The sequence below is a fragment of the Alligator mississippiensis genome, chromosome 5 (assembly GCF_030867095.1).
Source record: "Alligator mississippiensis isolate rAllMis1 chromosome 5, rAllMis1, whole genome shotgun sequence".
In the NCBI taxonomy this organism is placed as follows: Eukaryota; Metazoa; Chordata; order Crocodylia; family Alligatoridae; genus Alligator; species Alligator mississippiensis.
In genome coordinates this window covers 142,165,852-142,193,338 of record NC_081828.1, presented here as the reverse complement: position 1 = coordinate 142,193,338, position 27,487 = coordinate 142,165,852, and the positions used below count along the sequence as shown (strand labels likewise).

Below are 27,487 nucleotides of genomic sequence, written 5' to 3'. Positions count from 1 at the left end.
AGCTACATGTTCAGGTAATTAATGGTACAATAAAACAAGAAATAAGCCACAGAATTGTTCCACAAGTATGTGCAATAATTTTGACACATTCCCATAGCACCTTAAACTAAACATGTATAGCAGGGTTCCCCACTATGCTACATTGCAGGCCTCTGGGACAATACTTCAGTGCAGATCCAAAGCTGGGACCCATAATCAGCTGACTATCAGGTCTCAGTCACATAAGTTCACTAGACACCCAGCTTTGTTTGCTGGTGTAGGGGGAACCCAAGATCACTCTGCCAGGCTCCTCCTGCACTGGCAAGTAGTAACAGCACAACTTCTGGTATTTGGCTCCCCCAAAATTATACATCCTACCACACATATGGTAGGAGAGGAAGTGTGACTGTTGGGATCAGGGAATAATAGATCCCATCACACCATTAAGTAAACATATGCTGGGGACATAGATGTACATGCCCTGTGGGTACATACATACATAGTTCCAAATGTTAATATTTCCATTAATGACCCTAGACCACAACTGGAAGCAGTACAGGTGTGATGCAGTTCCTCAGACTGGCATACAAAGGGAACACCTTGTCAGGTGTCAAGTCTCTGCACTGCCTGGATTAGGGGTGGCCAACCTGCAGTATGCATGCTACAGGGGATACTAGCAGCCTCTGTGTAGGGCACATAGCAAATTGGGAAGGGAACAGGTTGCGCAGTGGCAGGCAGGGCAGCAAACAAAGCAGAGAAGCACATCAGACAGAGGAAGGGGATAGAAGTGGCACTCAGGGAGGGCTCATTTATGGCACGCCTGTCAAAAGTGTGGCCTCCACTAACCTAGATCATGGAGAAGCTACACCCAACTCTGCAGGCAAGTAAGTTGTCACAAAATGTGGGGAAAGTCATTAGAGAAGCAAACAGCAGGGGAAATGAACTCTAGGGAGAAAACGCGATTTTTATCATCTTACAAAAAACCAGTGTAGTCACTCAAATTCAAGCTTAAAAAGGTTCTTAGAAGAGTGATTAACTACAGAAATTCATCTAAAAATCTTGGTCAATATTTCCGTGTCTTTAGATGCACTCAGTCCCCAAATAAACTGAGTAAGTCTTTTTAGAGCAATAAGTCTGAATATTTATTTTAGTAAAACAAAACCCACAGATTGCTTAATATTTCATCATCCTATTAGCAAACTCAATGTCCCATTTATCTATTTTATAAAAAGAAAAAAAAGTTTTACTAACCACTGGCCTTCCAGCTGCAGTCGGTGGTTGTTTTGCTAGTTGAGACTGAAAAATAAGATCAGAGATATTATTAGTAAGCTTTTTAACTGTAACCAAGAGAAAACAATTAATAGACATTATTAGAAGGATAATTAGTTGCTTAGCCTAAAACAGAAAGGCACATACATACCTGTTGCTTCATAAGAAACACTTGGTCATCTTCTGCTACTATTTCTTTCTCGTGAACAAACTGCAATATAAAAACATTCTAATATGTATGTGACGGAGAAATTAGGATACAATTAAGAGATAAATACTCTCCCTTTATACCTACAGAATAGTATGACCAAGCGCAAAGAGGTGTAGTGGAATCAAAACATTGTCTTCAACCTAAAAACCACTAGAAAGTATGTTATATCTTCACTTCTGCATTTATTTGACCAATGTTTTTATTAATTACAACTAAAGACAAGATGTGAGATGGAGAAAGTATAGTTAAATATTTAATATAAGATGGTCAGTTTATATTCAAAAGGTGTACTCAGAATGATTGCAAGACCCTTCAAAGACTGGATGGTGGCAACCTAAGAAGTGTACGATTTAGATTTAAGAATCTCAAAAACGCATGTCCAGAGATCAAGTATTACAGCTTATGCCTCATCTTAATTCCAAAATTCTAACATTTTGGCTCAGGCATTTCTGATATGTTGACTTTTGTAGCTGCACTGACAGACGGCTATGCTTTTTAATACATCACTCCCATTTGAAGCTTGGACACAAAAGTTGGCAATATTTCAGAAGCTACCTGGATAGCCAGTGTGATAAAACACATGAGCAGCAGCAGCAGCAACCATCATCATCATAAATAAAAATAAAAAGCAAATCCATATTCCACTGGATTTTTTTTTTTTTTTTTATTAAAAAGAACCAACAGCTAACAGTGCAGCTGCTTCAGATATGCTGTCAAACCATTACAGCTGATCTTTCCTTTACATTTGTAGCTGAAATTCTTGAAATTATTTTAAAATTACTTTTTTGAACTCAAGAGAAAAACTAAAGCACTCCACACTTGTGATCCATCTCATTTTTGTAAATAAAATCACAAGCTCCAGTAAAACAGAAAACCAATATCCCTGCATTCTACTACCTACCACCAACTACTATATGAAAGCAACCATTCTTTAATAGTGCACCCCCTTATATTGCAGGCATTTCATTCAGTTTGCTAGCTTTTGTAAAAGCTACTTTTGGAAATTCCATTTGAAAACTAACTTAAGATGCCAAATGTTCACTGGTACAAGGTACTCTGATTTTCAAGTGTACCTTTCAAGTAAGGCTCCCTAGGAGCTTTACTTTTGAGCACGGAAAAATGTATAAAGGTTTAATCCTGTGCCACACTATGGGTCAACTGCACTGGAAATATCAGGCAATGACCATGAACACCTAAGAAGCAATTAAGTCAAGATTGTTTCCTTTATTGCAATATTTCCAATTAAAGTATTAAGTGAATACTAAGTGAAAGAATCCAAGGATAAATCAAATCTGAAACAACTTGTTATTTGCAGGTTCCACTTTGGAAGAGAAAGAAGCCCTATGCATTAAGTGAGTTTCCCAGGTACTCATTTTACTCTATCAGTGCTATTAAAAGCAGACCAAGTCACCTGCTTGGTAGGAGTAACAGCAATAAATCTGTTTACCTCAGGATTTGAGTATTTGATAAACTATTGAGTTTACGCAGTTTGAGACTGGAAAAGTAACTGACATTTTGACCATGGCAGCTCTATTGAGTTCAGCTCTGGACACAAGTAGTTAGGCAATATTTTCTTTCCTCTTTCTATCTAGTGGAAAGAATAAAATGCGTCTTGGAAGATACTTTACCCGATTACAGTTTCATTTTTCAAGAGGCTTTCTTCCAAGATTGACCTCGGGTTCAGCCTTTAATTTTCAACAGGTATCTTTCCCCTGAAGAAAGATACTGCTAGTCAGGATAAGAGGGAAAGATCCACAAAAAAACTGCACTGGGTGAAAGAGAACTCTGCCTATTATGGGAGAAGCTGGTGACTGAGGGGAGCAAACAGAAGACCTCACATCTTTTTTGGAGAGAGCTTTCATGATGGACCATGCATAGTCTCACTTTACACTGTGTTCCAGACTTCAAAGTGAGAGTAAAGATCCTATGGGTCAAGTGGTGCTTTATCTTCACATATGCATCACACAGAGGATAGTCTGCAGATTCAGTTTAAAGAATCTCCATAAGGACACAACTTATCAGAAACAACCCAAATTAGTTTTTGTGCCATTTCCAAACTTGCTGTTGGAGTCAGCACCTGCTCTCAGACAGAGCAGAATAAGCTAGTTGAGGAAAGCATTATTACATGCAGAAACAGAACCTTCTTCCTCTATAAGTGTTGAACAGAAACAATACAACAAGGCAAACAGCTGGTGGCAAACTGTTAGCTTCCATTTATCTAGAAAATATCTAGAGAACTCACTGAAAAAAAAAGAGAGGCAACAGAATGGACAAAGTTTTGTCAGTTGATGGAAAATAACCAACAGTGGGGAAAAGGAACGTTCTAGAGATTAGTTAACTACTTCAGTGGGATTGCTAAGTATTTTTCTTTTAAATATACTGAAATAAAAGTTACCTTTCTGACAGGAGGCTTTGTTATTATATCTTCAAAACTGTCATCTGCTTTTAGCGTCTGAAAGTTCTCATGTAATATTCCTATCTTCTTGTCATTATCCCACCCTGCAGGACTGGAGGCAAAAAACAGTCACTGTTCTTCAAATTCATTCAAGTTTATCCCTCATTCATCCAATCTTAAATGTCAAAGTACTACCACTGCTAAAAGCCAAAGACCAAGAGGTCTAACAACTTTTCCTCCATTCCAGTTAGTAGTCAATACTGCTGCCTGAGTAGTTCTTATTTGCTCTGCAAAACATGGTAATGAAAGTGTTCATAGTGAGTAGTGTATTTTAAAATCCAACTATGAAAACTGAGTTTACATTTCCCCTTAGAGTTGCAATTGCTCATCAATTCATTAAAATTAACCCTCAATAAAGGACATGCCTGTTCTTACACTTAACTTGTAACAACATACTGGTTCCAAGCTATTTCTATATCAATTATTTGTTTACATGTTGTACTGGATACTAAATAAACATGGATAATGTAACCCACTTACATAAATACTGCATCTTTTTCCACAACAACAGCTGGTACATTAAAAGGAAATCCATATAATTTCTGAACTATATATTTATACACTAAATCAGTATTTTTATTTTCCTTTACTGAAGTGTAAATGAGTGCTGCCCCATCTGAGTACATTTGTTAAAGAAAAGCAAGAACCAAAAAGGCTGTTAAACAAGTTAAACTGACTTTTTTAGAACTGCTTCAGAATTGAAATTTGATAAAACTACTTCCAGCACCAACTCTCAGCTCTACAAACTCATTTAAACAAAGATACAAAATTTTGTAATTTGTTTGTCTTGCCCCACACCCCCACAAGAAAACACACAGTACAGTCATCAACATTAAAAGGATTGGGGGGGGGGGGGGGGGGGGGAGGGAGAAGAGAGAAATGCTGGTATCTTCAGAACTGTCAGCTGAGGCTCTAGCTGTTAAAACTCATTTGATTCCTCTCATAATGTGCTTAAAATGGAAGACAAGACAGTTATGCCCTATAAAGTGAAGTCCTTTGGAATCTAGGGCTTAGTTTGTTTAAATTTAAATGAGAATTCTTCAAACAGCTGGATGCTGGCCCTTACATTTTTTTTTTTTTTTCCCCAGATAATGAAATCTATACAGGCAGTCCTCAGACTTACAACTTAAGACGTGGTTTTCAGGAACCAATCATCAAGTCGAAACATTGCAACTCGGAACTAATTTTCTCATAAGAAACGACGTTATAAATGGTGGACTGGTTCCTGAACCAAGGCCTGATATCCTATTTTCACCAGAAATACCCCAGAATTTTGTACTTGATCAATTATAGATGAGTAATATAGCTACATTAATGTACTTATATTGTAAAATAGCAATCATACTGATTTGGAAGGACTTCTTTGAGGCAACTTTGCTGGACTTTTTGAAGGGCTTTTGGCTGGAGTCTTCTCAGGCGTCTTGGCTGTAGGTTTTTCTGGAGTCTTGTCTGCTTTCTTAAAGAAGGTGCCCAAGGAAGTTTAGACAGATGTTCTCAAGGGAAACAAGTGACACAACGAACTTGTTCGCTAGCATGGATCAACCATTATAAAGTTGAAACTGATGTCATAAAGTTGAAACAGGGTGTCAATTTATAAACGTAAGTGCGAAACGTTGTAAACCAAAACGTTGTAAATCGAGGACTGCCTGTTTAAAAGATTAGCATAAAATAGTGTTGCAATTTTAACAGAATCAAGAGGTGGCCTGAGAAATTGAGAACTATTCTCTGGGATTAGAAGCTAAGTGTCACTAAATTAAATTAGAAGTGCATTGCAGCATATGAAACTCTACTCTTTCTCATAACTGCTAGGCATATACATACACACACTGGAATCTGACATTCACTTGAGGAATTTATGTTTAATATGCAAATTAATCTTGTACACACTAGAACACTGTTTCATTGACTAGATGCCATTTTTTTCTTTCTTTTGTTTCACCCACCTGTAGTCTCTTACCCTGGATCCTAGTTCTGCAACCAAGCATGCCAAGTCTCAGCTGCAAGACTGGGAGCCTAAGGTTGAAAACTAGCAAGTTGGGCATTGTTCCAAGCCTGATTAGGGCTTCAGATTTTTTTTCCAACTTTATGTTCTTCTTTTCTATAGTCTTTCTAGTCTAAAGCAGTGGCAGGCTGGATGGGTAGTGCTTATTCCATCCATGGGCTGGATCCAGCTGGTGGCTGCGATCTAGTGCCCAAAGCGGGTGTGGCAAGGCCCCATCCAACAGCGGTTGATAACCCCAACCAGGCCCTGCTGGGAGCAGGGAGGGTGGTAATGGCATGTCCCAACCCTAACCCCGCTACGCAGATGGAAGAGAGCATGACACAGGCTTTGATCTGCTGCAGGGCTTGGGATTTAGGAATTTAGAATGGGAAGGTGGTCATTAGTAGCTGCTGTTCCCTCGCTGCCAAATTTTGACCACTCAGAGCCCCGCAGGCCAGAGGTTGAGTACCCCTGGTCTAAAGAAATTCTCTTTAAATTTTCTTTTTGCTGTAGTGCTAGTCAGAAGTATAGTCTAGGGCACTGGATATTTTAAGATGCCACTAGCATTTTAAAACATTATTTAGACCTTCTCTCAACAAGGTCAGATGACTATACAATGCTGATTTACAGTACTTTTACTGGTATTTGAACAAATGCAAGAATAGCAATAGCTTGTACAAGGACATCACGTACATGTGCCCAAAGGAAATAAAGTCAATTGATCTTTCCCTGCAGCACTTTTCAATTTTATGTGCCTTTCCATTACACCCCTTGCCTTTTATTTATTAAGATTTACAGAACTGTATTGCAAAGAATTGGAACCACTGTCAGGTCAAAATGAATGATATGCCTTACAGCTGTATAGAATTATATATAAATTCTTGGGGTGGTACGTTACCATTTCAGGGAATACCTTAAAATCCAAGTTTAGTGGCCTCCTGGTCCTTAAGTTACCTGATCAGCAGGGAACCAGGTTTTCCATTTCCCATGGAAGAAAAGTGGAGAAAACCATGGATTCCCTGTTTTTAAAGTTGGAGAGAATGCAGATTTCCCCTTTTAGCAGAGAAATCCACCAATGCTCTGCTTTTGCAGAGTTATTGCAGGCCAGCACAGTTCCAGCTTGCAAGAGCTTGTTGCAGAAAGGGCAGGAAACCCCCAGCCCTGCCCAGAGGAAGAGGAGGAAGGGTGGGGCCCGAGCCTCTGAGTTAGCCACAGCAGGGCTCAGGCTCGCCCTTTGCCCCTGGAGGTAAGTGGAGGTAAGGGGATGCTCCAAGCGCCACTGCCCCCAAGCAGCACATCGCAGCATCTCCCGTCCCCCCACCTCAGGCCACTCCCAGAAGCAGGGCTGGGGGCCAAGGGCAGGGGTTCCCTTCTGCAAGCCACAAATGTGCTAGCCAGCCAAAGGGGTTTGCACATAGTGGCTGCCACCGCACTGCTACCACCATGCCCCATGCTGCCTTCCTGCAGCCGGATGCACGGCTTTGCAGGCAAGCAGCAGAGCAGTAACAGTGCGGTGGCGGCCACCATGTGCGGGGCGCACACATGCTACCTTGTTGGCTGACTGGTGGAGGGGGTGACTTGCGTGCAGTGGCCACCACTGCACCACCACTACCGCCCTGCGGCCAGCCAGTTGGCTCCATGGGCATGGCTCTGCGGCAGCATTGACAGTGGCTCTGTGCCAGCTGGGAGGTGCTCGTACACGGCAGCCATAACTGTTTGCCTGTGGAGTTGTGTGGCTGGTTGCGAGGTGGCAGCAGCAGTGGTGGTGGCAGCTGGAGCTGCAGCACATGAGCTGCCATCCCCCCAACCACAGACTTACCTTCTAGGATAGGTACCTGTGTCTGTGTGGGGCTGGGGAGCTGTCATGTGAGAGTGAGGGGCATCAGGAGGGCTGAGAAGGCTGGGGGAGGGGAAAGTGAGGCAGACCTTTACATTTTAAATCAAATCATGGATTTTGGGTTTTAAAAATTTTTAAATCAGAGAAAACCAGGATCCCTGCTGATCAGGAAAGGGATATTGAAAGGAAGTCAGAGAAACCATAAGGGAGGCAGCATACAAGATTTGTTCCATTACCCTGTAAAAAAAGATCACAGTAATTTATAATACCAAGGAAGCAAACTGGACATGGCCTAGTATACCAGAATCTAGTTCTATTTAAAATAGTTCCTAACTAGTCTTAGGCTAATTTCTAGAAGAAATGTGTTAACATTGTATCAAAACTGTTTGTAATTTGCACACTTAAGATTACAGGATATGCAATTTTTCTCTATACATTTTGAATATTAAAAGGATACACTGTAAACAAAACCGTCGAATATGTGACTGAATGAAGTCGAAGTGCTCATCTCTGTAATCATGTTCTTTTTCCAGGACACTAATGGCATCACACTGTCAAGTTAAACACAAGTAGTATTGTACATTAAGCACCTTATTAAATTAGCACCATCACTTCTCATCTTGAAGTAAAAAAAAAAACTGTCAAAATACTTTTATATAACAATTCAAAGAAGCATAATGGAACACATCAAGAATCCCATTTTGAGTAAACTCCCTGCAGGGTAGTTTTAAACAGTGCAGTATCATGGCCACAAGATTATCTGGGCAGAAAAATATTTTACCCATGATGAGTAAAAGGCAGAACCACAGATAACTATCATGGCAGTACCACCTGCTGCAAGAGAGGAAAGATCAAAGAAGCACCCCAACTGAGGAATAATCAAGGCAGAAAGCACCCAAATGATTAACAATCACTCCCCCCACTAACTATTTACCATCTCCTCCATCTGAAAATAGAGGGTAGTGAGCGAAGGGAGGAAATCAGAAGAGTAAACTTAAAAAAAAAAAATCATTTGTCATATGAAGTTTAGCAGGATGGGAAAATCCTACTGATAAGACTGTATTATTATTTCTTTAAACTTAGTTGATTTAGTTAATTTTAAAGAGAAATTCTACAAAGGCTATAAATTAGTGAACAGAAATATCATCCATGTCATATTTATTTTGGAATGTATGTTACAGACCTGCTTCTGTTGACACGCCCATCAGTAATTCACATAGACTAGTAAGACAAATTCCACAGCTACCTTTTGTCCACAAAAAGCCACTTCCAATTTGACATGATTTTATCCTCATCTATTTTCTCTTCCTGTACAGTAAGAGTTCTTTTCTCTACAACTGCCATTATGTTTTGAATATATTGGAAGTTTAATTAAAATAGCACCCCAACATCCAGACATTTATTGATCAGTTTTAATGCTCAGAATTGTGTTGGTCTGTTCCAGGAGAAGAGTTTAATAATTAGCTCTCCCACCCCCAAAAAAAGAGGGTTTTTTTAAAGCATACATACAAGCAAACCATTTCAGAGTCAGCATGCTTTCTCCAGTTTAAAGGTATTTCCGCCTCAAATCCACACCTGCCAATTTGTTTTAATTAAAATATTCAAAAATTAAAAGTCTGAAACAAACCTTTGTACAAACTACTACTACTGGAATGCCTAAATTGCATGTTAATGTATCTGCACCCAGAGGTAAAATCACGCTGTCATCTTTGTCTTCCTGTAACGAAGTATTTCTTCTCTGTGGAGAAGCTGGAAAGTCCTCTCCTGGTTCTATATATTCCTGGAAGTCTCTTACCACTGAAAGGAAAAAGAAAAAGAAGAGCAGTATTAATCCACTTAATGACTTCAACAGTTTCCACTGGAAAACCTGATTTGTGTTTCTTCATCTTCAAGTTCAGCAAAACGCCTGAGACACTGCCTATTGCTTGGCCTGTACAGAACAAAGGACAGCTAATATAGTACCTACTATACCTACGACTAATGAAGAAGACATTAAAAATTTGCTAACTATATAAATTGTAAGAGGATAATATTGACCCAATTGTTTAATATTTACTGTTAAAGTGCCTAGATGCCTCAAATCAGGTCCTTATTGTGAAAAGCCCTGCACATTAGGGCTGTGCAAAGCTTTGGATCATGAATCAGGTATGATACAGATGCCGAATCTATGAATCCGAATCAAATCATGGTAAGCTTTAGGCTTTCCGAATCAATTTGGTCATAGGGTATAATGGGGAAATCAATGAAATATCTATAACTTCCTTGTCTTGTGTCTGATTCAGAAGAAACTTGCAGGGACCGTGGCCTCTGCTGAGGGCATGATGTGTGCCAAGTTTCAAGGTGATAGGTGCAGGGGTTTCTGGGGAACTGCACCCGAGTTCTGAAAGCAAAACCCATGTCGTGTATGTGTGTTAAACCACAGTGGGGTGAGAACTGCAGGGATGGTAGCTCTTGCTGAGCCCACAAAGCTTGCCAAGTTTCAAGGAGATAGGAGTAGGGGTTTGGGGGAACTGCACCCCAAATTCTTGAAAGCAAAAACACACGTGACATGAGTTAAGCCACAGCAGGGTCAAAACCGCAGGGGTGGTGGCCCCTGGTAAGGCCACAAAGCCTGCCAAGTTTCAAGGAGACAGATGCAGGGGTTTGGGGGAAACTGCACCTCAAGCTGCAGACAAGCAAAACTAGTGACATGGGTGACAGTGTGTGTGTTAAGGGCCCCAGAACCCCTGCACCTATCTCCTTGACAGCTGGCAGGCTTTGTGGCCTTAGCAGGGGCTAGCAGGCCTGCAGCTTTCACCCTGCTGCGCCTTACACACACACACACACACACACACACACACACACACACACACACACACTGTCACCCATTTCACAAGTTTTGCTTGTCCACAGCTCGAGGTGCATTTTCTCCCAAACCCCTGCACCTATCTCTTTGAAATTTGGCAGGCTTTGTGGCCTCACCAGGGGTTACCATCCCTGCAGTTTTCACCCCCCTGTGGTGTAACACATACATGTGACAAGTTTTGTTTTCAAGAATTTGGGGTGCAGTTTTCCCCGAATCCCCGCACTTACCTCCTTGAAACTTGGTAGGATTCATGCTCAGCAGAGGCTACCACCCCTGACAGTTTCATCCAAATCAGACAAAAAACAACAAAGTTATAGATATTTCATTGATTCCCCATTATACCCTATGGCCAAATCTCTGAATCAGCTTCGAAGCTGATTTGGCCAAATCAAAGCAGGAATCTGATTTGGAGCTCCAAATCAAATTGCTGGCATCCAAATCAGCCAAATCTGAAACCAAATCAAATAGTTCCCTATTTACACAGGCCTACTGCACACACATTGTTGAACAAGGTGACAGGGGAAAACAATAGAACAGATATACTAGGTAAGTATCAATTAGTGTTTTTTCCACAGACAGCCAGATATACATAGGACTACAGTAAAGCATGTTTGTATATGATACAGCAGGACAACACATGTCTTGTACATAAGGTAATTGGGCTACTGTAATAACTATGCTTAAAGAGCAGGCTTCATGCAAACCTGCTGTCAATTTTTCTTGCGCATTTACCATAATTAATTTATGAAACTGCTTCTCTTCAGCTTATTTAAATTCCCGAATCTTGCACCATTTTGGTGGTATTCACTCAAGAGCCTCGTCTCACTCCCTAAATGAGAAGAGAGCCCTTAAAATTTAGCATAGCTGGTACACTCCACACACAAAAAAACCAGAAATCACACTCAGTCATCTCGCATTCCTTAGCAGAGCTGAGCTAGAGACTACATACAGGGCAAAATTTTGAGCAGTCTACAATTTGCATGAGGAAGCCAAGAGTTCTGCACAATTCCCCACCCTACTGCCCCACTTCTCTCCAAACTGTTCAGGCCTTTGTACCATTAAACAGAATGTATTACACACCTTAACTCATTTCAGTTACTCTATTTGCCTCCTGAATCATTTTCTCTACCAACTTCAAGAAGGCCCAGTAACAGAACTCTTGTGCCATTTATGGTGTATATTCATTGCATAGTTAACTCTGACTATCACTTTTTGGTCCAAAAAAACAGCCTTCCTCTCCAAGTCTGGTGGTGCTTTCAAGAGTGGACTATTTGGCTCATCTGAGTCAAGCTAAAACCCAAGCGAGATTGTTCCCTCAAGCTGATATCCCCCCCACTACGGGGTGAAGAATTACCAAAAAAGAAATCATCACTGAACAAGTTTGCTACAATGCCTTCCTACAGACTTACACAAAACATTGTCCCACAGCTCACTAGGAATTTGCATGGTGCTCAGACTACAAAAAACCCCTCCGTAATTCATCCATCTAAATAAACCAGTATATATTCCCTTTACGTGTTCCACCACAATTTGATTTCTAGCTTCAGCAACCTACATTTGAAAGCCACAAAAAAGCCAGCAGTGAAGGAACAATTTAAAGTGAACCAACTGCAATACTATAAGCATGAAAAAAAGCCAAGCAGGAACAAAAAGATTTGTACTAGCCAAATACTTGTCAGGAATGATGGCGGGTGGTCAGGGACAGAGCACTGTACCACCTCCCAGGACTCTCCCACCCTGCACTGCCTCCCAGGAGCAAGGGGGAGGGAAGCTTGCCCTGCCATCCCCTCTGTCCCCCTTGGCCAGCACCCCATGCCGCTGCCACCTCTAGGGAGCAGGGCAGGGCCAAGGCTGCTGGTCTCACCCCCTGCCCCGCTTAGTCCCTGCCATCATGGCAGAGCACCACCACCACTGCCTCCTGTCCAAAACACTCTTGGAACACTCTGATTGGCTGCCAAGACAACCAATCAGAAAGCAAGTAAAGTGACAGACAGACAGGACAGACAGACTTCTGTTAGAAGACATGTTAGAATTCTTATTTGTATTTTATGGCTCCCATGCCTTACGATGAATAAAAACATTCCCCAGTTAAAGGCTGCCTTATGATTCTTTTGTCTTCCTGAAACACAAAAAGCTACCATCGCTGAACTTGCGGTATTATATAGGCAAGTCACAGAATTTCAAGCCTTGAGAATTTCAGTGCAATACTAACTGACTATGTTGCCAAGAGCTTTTCTGATTTTTTCCTTTAAGAAAGGAAACTGATTACTGCATACTATTTGTGTTACTGAAATATATTATGGTACTTAGATATTTAATATCTGAGCTCTTCAAGTAAATGAAGACTAGTTTTTAAAGAAAAAATAAAATAAAGAATGGATGTTAAATCCCACAGTAAGGCAGAACTTATTTTGAGGATGGAACATTGAATCTCATTGTAAATGCTATAGTCATTAGCCCAAAGCATCCACCTCAATATAAAAGGAAGCTGCCTCCATACTGGTTCTAATTAAGGACAAGATTCTGGAGCAATATTTTTCCATCAGTTTAAGCATTTTTTGTGTAGCAATTGAACAAAACTAAATTATTTTGTTGTAAAAATGGCCTCAACAGATATTTAACTAAACACACAATGAAAGTTTCTTAACATGCTGCATCATTTCCAGAAGTTTGAGCTACTGTAGTAAGCCAGTGATGCTCAACCTCTTTAATTGGCAAGCAAAATGGGTAGTACCAGGTCTGTCCACAGACCCAATCAAGCTGGTGGCCCTGATCCAGTGCCCAGTGTGGGTGCAGTGAGGCAGTGGGTGCAGTGCAGAGCATGGCAAGGAGCAACCTGACTAATGGGAGAAGAGAGCTTGACCTGGCCCCACAGAGAGGTGATGGGGGGGGGGGGGAGGGGGAGGGGAGGGAGGCCTTGACAGCCCCAACCTAGCCCTAGCAGGGGAGAGGGGGCAGGGTTCAGCCCAGAAGGGCTGGGGGAGAAAAAGGCGGCTTAAACACTGCTCCAATGTGCCCTATGGAGGGGACGGGGTCAGAGGAGGAGGCGGTGGCAAGGCCCAGCCCCAATCTAGTCATGTTAAGGGAAGAAGGCATGACAGGGACTCTGACCCATTAAAGGGCTTGGGAATTTGGCAGCAGGGAAATATGGTCATATTAAATGGCCACTGCTCCCCCACTGCTAAAATTCAGCCCAGAGCCCTGTGGGCTGGATGCTATGGCTCTGCAGGCCACATTTGTCCATTAGGCTGGTACTTGAGCACCCCTGCAGTAAACAATTTAGCATAGCATACTTCTAGCTTCTAGCAACTTGATAGCTGTGATCTGTTTCCTCAAGTGCATCATAGCAGTTGATCTCAGCCAAGTCTGAGGGCTATGATTTAACATTGCTTACATATAATAATGAAGGATTCTTATTTTAAATATCCTTCTCCTCTTTTGAGAATTCAGTTGTCCTCAGACTAAGAATGAGTTCAGTAATCCCTGTATGGAAACTACTACAGCAACCCAGAGTTATTCTTTTCAAAGTTAGATGAGGAGTAACTTAGTGTCAAAACATGCTGTTGATGTCACATGCACTTTGTTCAAATATAAATGACTGTTTTGACACTATCTTGTGTTTTGTATATCTGAAAGCTCTATGTGCACATCTACGCAGTTTTGTATACTTCTCTGTAGTAGTACAAGAGTTCAAACACTGAGGAAAAAAACTTCAGCCCTAGATCATGGCATATCCAAAACAGCTATTCTACTGATAGAATTTTGGACCCATTTTGTCCAAGGAAGATACGGTTAGTAACTTGACCGAGACAGAATGTGCTTGTATACTGCCTTTTAAGACTAACAGCATAAATCTAAGATGTATTATTTGAAGCAGATGTTTACCTACATACAGTTTTGAGAAGCAAAGTTTTTAGAAGGGTTTCATTGTTTTGTTTTGTGAAAGGGAAGGAACACAGAGAAAGTTACTAAAGCCAGAAGGTATTTTAAAACACCTGAGGCAATATTAAAAAAAACACAAAAAACCAGAAAATTGGAATGCTACAGTTCTAATTTTTCTAAGTCCTAATTGTATTAAGTTTCCAAACCATGCAAGAGAGACTGAATCAGAACAGAAGTTAATGATTCCAAAGGTCATTAAGTACACTTGACTTCAGGTTTTTCCCCCCCATGCATTCCGAACACTCACACGTTTGTTCCATTTCTTTAATTTCTTCAGGAGGAATTTTTAATTTGTCAATATGCTCTCTTACAACACTCGCCCATTTCTGTAAAGAATCCAATGCAGTCCAGGGCCTAGACATGTCAACCACCAACATAATCAGAGTGTCCTTTAGAGAGCTAGCCTCCACTGCAAATTTAAGGAGGCCTTTATGATATAGATCACCATCCAAGATCCACACATTGCATCTTGTTTGATCTGTAATAAAAAAAAGACAATAGTTTTTAGTTTACATTTTAAGAAAAGACACTTTATCCAGCAGACTGTTTCTAAGTATTTTAAAACTGCTCATTCTAATTTCTGCTCATTCAGCCAGATCTGTGGCAGCCACTGTGCTCTGGTTCCAGCAGGACAGGAGCAGCTGAAGGCCCCTTCCAGCAGGGCAGTTTGGGGAGTGAGGGGTACCAGCAGGGCCAGAGAGCTGTGAGTCAGGACTGGCCATCAATATTTTCAAATATTTTCTAATTTGGTCTCTTCCCAAGAAAAGGTTGTGTAACACTCAAGGAAAATAACCTATGAATATAGAATGGGCATGAGGGAGATTTTAAATAAACTAAATAACTTTTAGACAAATTAAGATACATTTAAGTGGGCTCTCTCTTAACAAATAAGTTTCCTTAAGCAGATACCCAAAGAAGTTAAAGCCCACCACAGCCAACACTTAAAGTATTCTGCAGTTTCAAAAAGTTAGTACTCATAGCATTAGTGGGAAAGAGTGCTTCATTCTCAGCACTCAATATTTTAAAGAGTAAGATCAGTGGTTCCTAACCTTTTTAGGCTTAAGGCACCCCTAGATAAAAAAAAAAAAAAAAAAACTCAGCTGTTTGTCGGTCCCAGGCCCCTCACTGCAGTCTTCCGATCATATTACCTCTGTGCAGCAGTCTGACATTAGCTCAACATGTTAGCTAATACTACTCAAGATACTCCTCGCTGATTGAGATGCTCCTTGCTGGGAAAGTGCTAACTTTGCTCTGGTATGATAGCATTTAGCACATTTTACTGCTTGAATGCTCAGCTGCTAGTGTTAAGTACAGTTAACACGTCCTAAGTGTCTCTAAGGGCCTTGTCAGATGTTACCTCAATCCTTCCAGCTGACACCACCCCTGCATCTCTCCCCCACCCCAACTTCATCAGATCACAAGATGGTTTTTGGGGTCTCCCTGCAAATCCTTCTAACCTTCTTTCTGCTTCCCAGTCTCTCTCCCTCTATTACTTTCATCTACCATCCATATCGGCTTTCATCTCCAATTTTGACAAACTCCCTTTCCTCATCTGATAAACTCTACCCTCCTCTTGCATCTGCCACCTCTTAATGCATAGTATCTCACAAAAAAGGACAAAATGCAATGGGACAATTCACCTCCCCTTGGTTTCCCTCGTTCCCCTTTTGTAACTTTTACCACTGGCTGTTATTCTTTAAAACAAACAAACAAACAAACAAACAAACCCCCCTTACTTGCCCTAGTAAACTAATCTCATTTTTCAGTTTATGCTAATCCCCACTCCCTTACTTAACCCACTTAAAGTGGGTTGCAAGAACACTTGAAAGTGTTGTGAGCAAGTCCCAGAAAGATGTGGGAAAGCATGGGTTTCACTCAGGAGGCTGGCAGCATTCCAACCTGCAAGGAGCTGCTTAAGGCAACTGGAGGCAGTGGGCGCACATAAATTTGCATATGCACACGACCAGCATGCAGCCAGGTAGGGTCATGGGAGCAGCCCCAGCAGCTGGATGCAGGTAAGTATATGCGAAGTGGGGGATGGAGGTCCAGGTCTTGGGGACTGTCTGGCAAGGGGGAGTGGGGAAGGGGTGGCCAGGTGCCAAGGTGAGGGAAGAGGCACCTACCCCTCCAGCAGGGGAAGGGGGCAGTGGGGAGCTGCATAGCTGGGCTGGTGGCACTGGGGCCAGTGTCCATCCTTGCAAGGGCAGGGCACCTAGGAGACTGCCTCAGAGGTGGGGGGAGGGAGGAGCTGTAACCAGGCTGCCTGGCTCAACACCAGAGCCCCAGCCCAGGGCAGAGGCGTGCCAACAGGCCTCCCCTCCTCCTTCCAGCCCATGCTGGAGCCAGACACACTCCACAGCCACCTACATAAGCCAGATCTGTGGCAGCCACCGTGCTCTGGTTCCAGCAGGACAGGAGCAGCTGGAGGCCCCTTCCAACAGGGCAGTTTGGGGAGTGAGAGGTACCAGCAGGGCCAGAGATCTGTGGGTCAGGACTGGCCATCGATATTTTCAAACGGGTTCTGGTACAAAAAAGGTTGAGAACCACTGTGCTAAGCAACTTCATTATCCTCTTTCCAACTTTTGTTTGCCACAATGCCTGCAAACTAATTTGATGGCAGTTAGGCTGCTAATGTGCTAAACTAATACCCACAATTCTGACAAGCATCTCACTATTTTTATGCATGTCATTTTTTGTTTTTGTCTTGCAGAACAAGCTCTCTCTTAGCTTGTAATAAGACAAAGCTAAGATAGAATTTGGGGAGAAACTTGCTAGGAGACAAAAGGTACCAATACATGTTTATTTAAGTACATTAGAAGCCAAAAACCTGTCAGGGAGTCAAGTAAGCCTTTGGATGATCAAGGTGTAACAAGGGGGCTAAAGGAGGATAGGGCCATTGCCGAGAAACTAAAATACATTCTTTGCATCTGTCTTCACTGTGGAAGATGTTAAGGAAATTCTAATCACCAATTCACTCCTCTCTAAGGACAAGTCAGGCTGACTCAAACTGAGGTTTCAATAGATGAGGTCATAGAGGAAACTGATAAACTAAAACAGTAGCAAATCACCAGGGCCTGATGGCACTCACTCTAGGGTCCTAAAGGAGCTCAGATCAGAAATTACCGACTCCTATCTGTAGTATGCAACCTATTGCTAAAGATACCTTTAAGTATGCTCCAGAGGACTGGAGGTTGCCAATGTGACTCCCATATTTAAAAAAGGCTCTAGACTCTACAGGGAATTACAAGCCAGTAAACCTAACTTCTGTTCCTAGAAACTGGTAGAAACAATAATAAAAAGAGCTGTTCAGCACATGGATGAACATCATAGAATCATAGAAGTAGGATCGGAAGGGATCTTGTAGATCTTCAAGTCCAACCCCCTGCCTGGGCAGGAGGGAAACTGGGCTCAAATGACCCCAGCCAGGTAGGCATCAAGCTGCTTCTTAAAGACCCCCAGGGTAGGAGCCAGCACCACTTCCCTTGGAAGCTGGTGCCAGATCCTAGCCGCCCTAACTGTGAAGTAGTTCCTATGGATGTCTAATCTAAACCTACTCTCCAACAACTTGTGGCTGTTATTCCTTGTTATCCCGGGGGGCGCTAGGGGAAACAAGGTCTCCCCCAAACCCTTCTGGTCCCCCCTAGTGAGTTCATAGACGGTCACCAGGTGCCCCCTCAGCCTTCTCTTGTGAAGGCTGAACAAGTTCAGGTCCCATAGCCTCTCATTGTAGGGTCTGCCCTGCTGTGCCCGGATCATGCGGGTGGCCCTCCTCTGGACCCTCTCAATGTTGTCCACATCCCTCTTGAAGTGGGGTGCCTAGAACTGGACACAGTACTCCAGCTGTGGCCTGACCAGTGTCGCGTAGAGGGGGAGGATCACCTCCTTGGCCCTACTTGAGATGCAACATGACTTGCTGGGGAGGAACCAGAGCAGCTGTCAAAAAGAAGATCATACCTCACCAACCTAGAGTTCTTTGAAGGTTTCAATAAGGAGGTGGATCAGGGCAATCCAGCTGACACAGTATATTTGGACTTTCAAAAAGCCTTTGACAAGATCCCCCACCAGAGGCTTTTAACTAAATTAGGTAGCTATGGGATCACAGGGGATGCACATGCATGGATTAGAAATTGGCTCCATGATAGAAAGCAAAAAAAACCAACCAACCAACCAACCAAAAAGAATAAATGATCAATTTTCAGAATGCAAAGAAGTAACAGTGGAGTCCCCTCAGGGATCTGTGTTGGAACCAATGCTGTTTAACATATTCATAAATGATCTGGAAAAGGGGGCAAGTAGTGACATGTGTCATTGGCAAATTGGCCCAATTATTCAAAGTAGTAAAGACCAAGGCAGACTGTGAAGAACTGCGAAGGATCTGGCACGATTGAGCAAATGGACACATAAATGGCAGATTCAATTCAATGTAGATAAGTGTACAGTTATGCACCTGGACAAAAAAGTAACCCAAACTATACCTACACTATAATGGGCTCTACATTAGCTGTTACCACATGGGAAAGATCTGGGAGTCATTGTGGATGTGGATAGTTCACTAAGAACATCAGCTTGGTGCTCAGCAGCCATCAGAAAGACAGAAGTGTTAGGTATTAAGAAAGGACCTGTAAACAGAAGTGAAACTGTCATTATGCCCCCCTTTATAAATCCAGTGCATCCATGCCTTGAATATTGTGCCCAGTTCTGGTCCCTACACCTCAAAAAGGACATAGAAGAAATAAAGAAGGTACAGAGAAGGGCAATAGGGATGATTAGCAATGTGGAGGGGCTTCCATATGTAGAAAGACTAGGCTAGACCTAATCCAGTTTAACGTCTGAGGGAGACAGAAGGGTTTACAAAATAGTAAATGGCAAAAGAGAAACTGAGTAATTATTTACTCTTACGACAAGAACTAGGGGGTCACAAAATGAAATTAGTAAGTAGTAAGTTTAAAACGAGTAAAAAGAAGTTCACACAGTGCAAAACTCATCGTCACCAGATGTTGCGGAAGCTGACAATTAAGCCAGATTCAAACAAGGACTGGACATATTCAAGGAAGAAAGGGACATCAGTAGCTATTCAGCATGGGAGTTAGGGATACAGCCTCTGAATTAAAACTTCTTAGAGCAGAAGCTCTCAAACTGGTTTGTGGACCACGCCACCAGTCCACAGAAAAGTGACCCAAGGCTAAAGCTGACAAAAGATTATACCCGACTTCCCACAACTTTGCTCAAAAAAAACCAACCAAACAAACCAGGCACATCCATCACATTAGAAAGGTAGGACTACTGATATTAAAATACGAGTTGTGCACTTTGATTTGTAAAACAAAAAAAGGTTTAAGTGGTCCACCGAGACCCTCAGCGATTTTCAATACGTCCGCAAAAAAAAGTTTGAGAACCACTGTCCTAAAGCTTAAGTGTTGGAGACTGCAAGTTAGAGGGAAACAGTGGAGTGGGGAAACCCTGGTCATACCCAGTGCACTCTCCCTTTCAGCATCCACTCTGCCACTGTGAGATGTGGGATACTGGGTCCATCTCGTGCAATAAGTGGCAATTCTTATGTTCTTATGATTTTGATCCTTTTGTGTAATACCTAGCACAGCTGAGTTCTGGTCCTTAATTAGGGCTCTCAGGATATTTGTATTGCCATACCACCCAAAAGAGCCACACTACTCTATTTTCGTCTCACCACTCTATTCTCATCGAAAAAGAAGCCAACCAATATATGTATTATAAGTTATGCAAGAACCCCTTTATCTGGACTTTAGACCTATCAAAAAAAGCAAACAACCAATTTGAGCAAGTTAAACGCACTATCTTACTACTAGACCTTTCAGCCATTCACTCTGGAAGCAAAATAACAACTATTATAGATTCACATGATACCTACCATCTCTATCTTCATCATGCACATTTAAATATAGATATTCCATTCCTCTTCCTTTCTTGTATTCTTCTATTCCTTGAATTTTTCCTATTAGACTAGTTTTGCCTGCTCCATCTTCCCCTAGAGAGAAAAAAAGAAAGAAATTATATTGTGATTTTTTTTTTTTTTAAATGGCTCATTCATTTGTCCAAAAAAGGTAAGTAACCACAGGAATCACTCAGCTGAAGACAATCTAAAAACACTGGTATTGGGTCAACTATTTTTTTTACAAAACTTATGCATCACTGTCCAATATTAAACAGTAATATTTACATCATGTCATTAAGTACCTATAGCTTGCATGAAAAGGAATTTCTACCATTTGATGTTTAATATTACACACTGAAAAGTTAACAAATTTTGGTTACCCCTACACATTTAAGTGAATATTTGAAAGGTAAGAAAAATTAATTTCTACAGAGCAATATATATTTCATGCTCATTAACACTAACCTGCAACTGAAACAGAGAAAACTTTGGGAGCTGAAGTTGCTTTTTCTTGCATTCTAGAAAGCCTACAACCTTTGTGTCAAGCTTAAAGTCAAGTGAACACTATTTCAAATAATATGGAATAGTAGGCAATGACACAGCACCCAATGACATGCTAGTTTCTTGTATCCTTGTCTTGTAAGAAAGCAAACTTTTTTTTTTTTTAAATATGCAAGGCCTAGGAAGGAGGAAACCACTGCTTTAGACTACAAAAGCATAAGTGTGTGCCTACCATTCTTCAAGCCAAAAATATTAAAATAACCTTGATATTTATTATTATTATGACCAAGATTAAAGCATTTAGGTATATTTACAGCACTAGTAAGAGTGATACCAGACACCGTAATATACTAGGGTAAGACTAGGGAGAATACTGCTATACATCTCACTTCCAAAAAGCCCTAAAGAAATTAACACTGCAACGTGACCATAACATTAAGAGTTAATTTGAATGCTGCCAGCAATTATTCTCAACAAGTCAGTGCTTCCCAAATTTCAAGGAGTACAGTGATACAACTATACATAGTTAGAGCCAAATTGAGACGTACATATAAATGTAAGGATTCACCACTCACACTGGGTGCATCGATACATGCGCTTTACTGCAGACCTAATTAGTCAACTCCGCAGTAAAGCATCACCATCCACACGTGCATCAGTATTAGAGTACAGTAAAATTAACTCTGCCATAAAATAGTACCATCAGGGACAGTGCTATCTTAGGGCGGAGTAATTAACTGCAATTAAACGTTCCTGCGGACAGTGACTGCCAGGCGCAAGTTGCACTCAATCAGTCCAGCCAGCCAGGGACCAGACCCCCTGCTCCAGTCAGCGCCACTATTGCCACCTGAAGCCGGCTCCCAGTGCCTGACACTGCCCGCCCTCCCATGACCCTGGCAGCCCAGGGCTGCTTCGCCCCAGCTCTAATTGCCGCAGTCCCAGATGCACGCGTAGACCCCACATCCAGGAGCAATTAACATCGACACAAACTGCTCCAGAGTTTATTTCATTGCCTTAATAGCACGTGTAGATGCACCCACTATGGTCTAAATGTATGCTTGCAGAAAGTTATAAACACTTATTCAAGTACAGAAACAGTTTGAGAAATCCAACCATTACCTAGTTATTAAAAGTTTGGTACAAGGTGGTAGGCTGTGTCTTCTTAGGTAGTACAAAAGATTTTTCAAACTTGTCATATACTATGAAAACTCACTAGTCTTGAAGAATTTTAGGAACTATTTTTTACTATTACTCTTAAATATAATTTCTTTTTCAGCAGGTCTATATATGTAACTAAAATTCTATTGAAGTTTATTTCTAATCTACAGAATAATTTAAAATTGCGTTTTTGCTGCCTTTATTATTTAAAAAAGGATTTCAAGTTAACCCCAACCTCTCACTTGGAAATTAGCTGTATGATGTTCCTAGTTTTAAAATTCAGAGAGGGTTTTTGTGACAGGAAGTTTAAGAATGTTACTAAAAAGAATCCCTGCTTACCCAATTACAGTGATATAGTAGATTTTGGTCATATTTTACAAGATTAATCTTTTGGGATGAAAAAAGCATGAGAGGTTTTGTTTTTTGTTCTGAAAAAAAGAATTGAATCTTGTATTTTTATGAACTCAAAAAGCCACAACATAGGCAATTTTCCATTGCTTCTAAGTTTAGCAGAAGTAGAGCCGTTGCTCCAAGTGCAGCACACTTTTTACAACTTAAAAAAGGGGGGCAGGGGGGGGAAAAAGCATATTTTTGTTCTTGAATCATTTCTTTTTTTGGTTGCATAGAACCAAGCCAGTAGTTACAAGTCACACATACAAGATGTCTGTCTGCTACAGTTCAAGCTTTCCTTAGTATGTGAATAAAGTGCCCAGAGCTGATCTTTGTTTCTAATTTCAGCTGAGTTTCCTAAAATTGTTATCTATAAACAACTTGAAATAGTGGCTCTTAAGATCTCCCAACATATAGGTTGCTTAAGTTAACACAAACTATTACCAAATTTCTTTGAATATTATAATTTTTGTAAGGATACAGCTTCACTTGCCTCAGCCAAAGTAACGGCTTAAGAGGTTTCATTATAGCTACTGTTTAAAAGTGAGCACAACCCAAGCTCAGGGCTAGAGTCAGAGCTGCAGCAGTCACCTGCCCCTTATGCCACCCTGTACTCAAACCCAAGATGCAAGATGTACCCCCCTCCCCCACATTCCAAGTGGGAAAAAAACCCTCATCTTGGAATCAAGTAAATACAGTAAGTACCGTCTTGCTGGGAACTATATTAAGCGCCCCTTATATCAGGGGTTTTCAACCTTTTTTTTTTTAAATAAGTGTACCAGAATTGGAGCGGGGGGACGGGGAAGAGTGGTGGAGCATTGGCTGTGCAGTGTCTGCATGGCCCCCCCCACACCACCCCAGTCCTGCTCCTGTGAGGCAACCGCATGGAGTGAAACGACTCCATCCATGCCTGCCCCCGCATACCCCCTGGAACCTTTCAAAGTACCCCCCCCCACACCCTGAGGTATGTATACCCCTGGTTGACAACCCGTGTAGCTCTCATTTGCTAAACTAATTGAGGAATAGACAGATTTAAAAAAAAATACTGAGTTAAGTAAGGGTAATTTCCCTTCCTTCACCCTCTCAAGAGGGTCAGCTTTTCCACCATAAACTCGTGTGCACCCCGTGGAAAGTAGAGAAAACCATTACTGTCCGCTAGTCCACAGTAGTAGCCTCTCCTTTTAACTAGCTATAAAAGGCATTCATACCTTAAAAGTTATTTTTACTCTTACAAAGTTCTTCAGAACATTGCTTTCCATGTTATGAAAATGTGTGTTCTGAGCTACACCCTTTTCCTGAAACTCAGTATTAACATTGTGGAGATCAGCTGTAGGCAAATTGGGTTTTGTTTTGTCTGTTTCCCCAACCCCACCTCCTTACTTAAAATTTTTGGTTTTTAATAGATACAGAAAAGTGAAATAGTTGATACATTTTCTCCAAGTTAAACACTTCGGTCATACACCTTACTAAAATAAATAAAGTTAATGATTATGATCTTCTAGCACAGAAGTTAAAGCTACTTCTCACTTTTCCCCTTTGTACTCCTTCCTACCTTTTCCTTGGCAGACTCTCAGATGTCCACCCATTTGAACTAGCACAAATTGGAGAGTGAGTCATAAGAAATAAACTCGTGTAATAAAATCATATTTACTGCAGGGCATCATAGAAGTTAACTCCCAGTTAATTTAAGAGGAGGAGGTAAACACATCTCTCAGATAGTGCTTTATCTACAAAGATGAAAACATTTTCAATGTATTGAATTGTTTAAAAATATACAATTACTAAACACTTGCACTAGTTTGTTTTTAATAATACTTTGTATTTTATGTTTTACTACTTAAGATCTCCACGCTAAGTGATATTTGAATGTTTTCAGGTAAGCTATTTTAAAAGGCTGTGCCTTTTAAAAAGAAGGGTGGCTGTGCCTAAAGGAAACGATCCTTCGGGCACAAAGTATGACGATCCCCGAGCGAGGCAAAAGAGGGAAAGGGGCCAGGAGGCTTCCATGGCTGACCAGAGAAATCCAGGGCAGCCTAAGGGCCAAAAGGGGAGCACATAAAAAGTGGAAACAGGGTGAGATCACTAAAGATGAATATACCTCCTCTGCTTGTGCTTGTAGGGAGGCAGTTAGGCGGGCCAAGGCTACCATGGAGCTGAGGATGGCAACCCAAGTAAAGGACAACAAGAAATTGTTTTTTAGATATATTGGGAGTAAAAGGAAGGCCCAGGGAGGAATAGGACCCCTGCTAAATGGGCAGAAACAATTGGTGACAGACAGGGGGGACAAGGCTGAACTCCTCAACGAGTTCTTTGCCTCAGTGTTCCTAAGCGAGGGACACGACAAGTCTCTCACTGGGGTTGTAGAGAAGCAGCAGCAAGGCGCCAGACTTCCATACGTAGATCCTGAGGTGGTGCAGAGTCATTTGGAAGAACTTTAAGTCGGCAGGCCCGGATGGGCTCCATCCGAGGGTGCTGAAGGCACTGGCTGACGTCATTGCAGACCCACTGGCAGGAATATTCGAACGCTCGTGGCGCACGGGCCAAATCCCAGAAGACTGGAAAAGGGCTAACGTGGTCCCCATTTTCAAAAAGGGGAGGAAGGAGGACCCGGGCAATTATAGGCCGGTCAGTCTCACCTCCATCCTTGGTAAAGTCTTTGAAAAAATTATCAAGGCTCACATTTGTGAGAGCCCGGCAGGGCAAATTATGCTGAGGGGAAACCAGCATGGGTTTGTGGTGGGCAGATCGTGCCTGACCAATCTAGTCTCTTTCTATGACCAGGGTACGAAACGCCTGGACACAGGAGGGGGGGTGGATGTCGTATACTTAGACTTCAGGAAGGCCTTCGATACGGTATCCCACCCCATACTGGTGAACAAGTTAAGAGGCTGTGATGTGGATGACTGCACAGTCCGGTGGGTGGCAAACTGGCTAGAGGGTCACACCCAAAGAGTCGTGGTAGATGGGTCGGTCTCGACCTGGAAGGGTGTGGGCAGTGGGGTCCCACAGGGCTCGGTCCTTGGACCGATACTCTTTAATGTCTTCATCAGCGACTTGGACGAGGGAGTCAAATGTACTCTGTCCAAGTTTGCAGACGACACAAAGCTATGGGGAGAAGTGGACACACCGGAGGGCAGGGAACAGCTGCAGGCAGACCTGGATAGGTTGCACAAGTGGGCAGAAAACAACAGGATGCAGTTCAACAAGGAGAAAGGCAAAGTGCTGCACCTAGGGAGGAAAAATGTCCAGCACACCTACAGCCTAGGGAATGACCTGCTGGGTGGCACAGAGGTGGAAAGAGATCTTGGAGTCCTAGTGGACTCCAAGATGAACATGAGCCGGCAGTGTGACAAAGCCATCAGAAAAGCCAATGGCACTTTATCGTGCATCAGCAGATGCATGACGAATAGGTCCAGGGAGGTGATACTTCCCCTCTATAGGGCGTTGGTCAGACCGCAGTTGGAGTACTGCGTGCAATTCTGGGCGCCACACTTCAAGAAGGATGCGGATAACCTGGAGAGGGTACAGAGAAGGGCAACTCGTATGGTCAAGGGCCTGCAGACCAAGCCCTATGAGGAGAGACTAGAGAAACTGGACCTTTTCAGCCACCGCAAGAGAAGGTTGAGAGGCGACCTTGTGGCTGCCTATAAGTTCATCACGGGGGCACAGAAGGGAATTGGTGAGGATTTATTCACCAAGGCACCCCCGGGGGTTACAAGAAACAATGGCCACAAGCTAGCAGAGAGCAGATTCAGATTGGACATTAGGAAGAACTTCTTCACAGTTCGAGTGGCCAAGGTCTGGAACGGGCTCCCAAGGGAGGTGATGCTCTCCCCTACCCTGGGGGTCTTCAAGAGGAGGTTAGACGAGTATCTAGCTGGGGTCATCTAGACCCAGCACTCTTTCCTGCTTATGCAGGGGGTCGGACTTGATGATCTATTGAGGTCCCTTCCGACCCTAACATCTATGAATCTATGAAAAAGTAACCTGAGTATTTTGGGTGTGAACATACAGCGTATTTACCATTGGAGTAAATTAACTACTCCAAGTTAACAATGAAACAGACATATGGCGCACAGCTTTACACTGGTGTAGACTACTCCACTAGTGGGCACAATTACCCTCATTAAGATGGGAAGTTGCTATATGCTGGTATTAGTTCCACAAATGTACTAGCTGTGTCCACTAGTCTATACGCATCCCTGACCACAAGACTCCTTTCCTGATATCTAACACCCAGGCACCGCAGCCAGTTTGGGAGGGTTGTCTGTTCCTTAGTAAATTTACTCCATAACAGAACAAAATCAGGATAAACTATTTTGTAGTAATCATGCGTCTTCACCATAAGGGTAACTTTTTCAAGTTTTGCTTATGGGTGCTGGAAACACTTTAATTTGCACACAGAAAACCCCCTGGTTTTTGACTTCTCAGTCACAATTCTGACTTTCAAGTACTCTTTGGGATAAATATAAATGAACCAACTCAACTGCAAATGGCTAGCTGTTACAGCTTCCAAGGATCAATACACAATTTAAACAGCATCTGTCAGCACCATTTTAAAATACTGAAAAAGATATGAAACTTGTTAAATTACATAGACATAAGAAAATTTCAGGGGGAGGGAAGAAAGAAGAATCCATATAAATTTCACAACTGTGGTGTGGCAGGATTGTAACATCTTTTCTAGCACCCAAAGGAGTATGAAAAGTTAGAGTATTTAGGGTTGCATCTCAATACCCTGCTTCAAACATGTAAAAAAACAAACCCAAATCTGCTTTAACACTTCAGCATCATGGAAGCTTTTACGAACGGACAGAGGAAACAAACAAAGAAACCCAACAGGCAGAAAAAACAAAAGGCAAAAATCAGAAGCAAATATCCCTTTTTGTTCTGGCTGAATTATTTCTGTCCTTATATTGAGCAGTGGACTGACCATGAAATTTCAGTAAAATGTCTATAATAATTGAAATGTTCTACATTTTCAAGCAACATGAAAGAACAGGAGACA

The 27,487-nt window shown here is 42.0% G+C and overlaps 1 protein-coding gene across 2 annotated transcripts in view; it reads right to left on the bottom strand.

Moving 5' to 3' along the window:
• The window catches only part of DYNC1LI1 (dynein cytoplasmic 1 light intermediate chain 1), a 43,861-nt gene that overhangs the window by 7,107 nt on the left and 9,267 nt on the right, over nucleotides 1-27,487 (bottom strand). For both annotated transcript variants that reach the window (XM_006265992.4, XM_019498039.2), the window contains 8 exons: nucleotides 20,407-20,523; nucleotides 14,767-14,997; nucleotides 9,360-9,529; nucleotides 8,190-8,283; nucleotides 4,395-4,530; nucleotides 3,855-3,966; nucleotides 1,400-1,459; nucleotides 1,231-1,275 (listed from right to left, as the gene is read on the bottom strand). In XM_006265992.4, coding sequence (XP_006266054.1) covers nucleotides 1,231-1,275; nucleotides 1,400-1,459; nucleotides 3,855-3,966; nucleotides 4,395-4,530; nucleotides 8,190-8,283; nucleotides 9,360-9,529; nucleotides 14,767-14,997; nucleotides 20,407-20,523 — 965 coding nt within the window. The remainder of the gene's footprint in view (nucleotides 1-1,230; nucleotides 1,276-1,399; nucleotides 1,460-3,854; nucleotides 3,967-4,394; nucleotides 4,531-8,189; nucleotides 8,284-9,359; nucleotides 9,530-14,766; nucleotides 14,998-20,406; nucleotides 20,524-27,487) is intronic.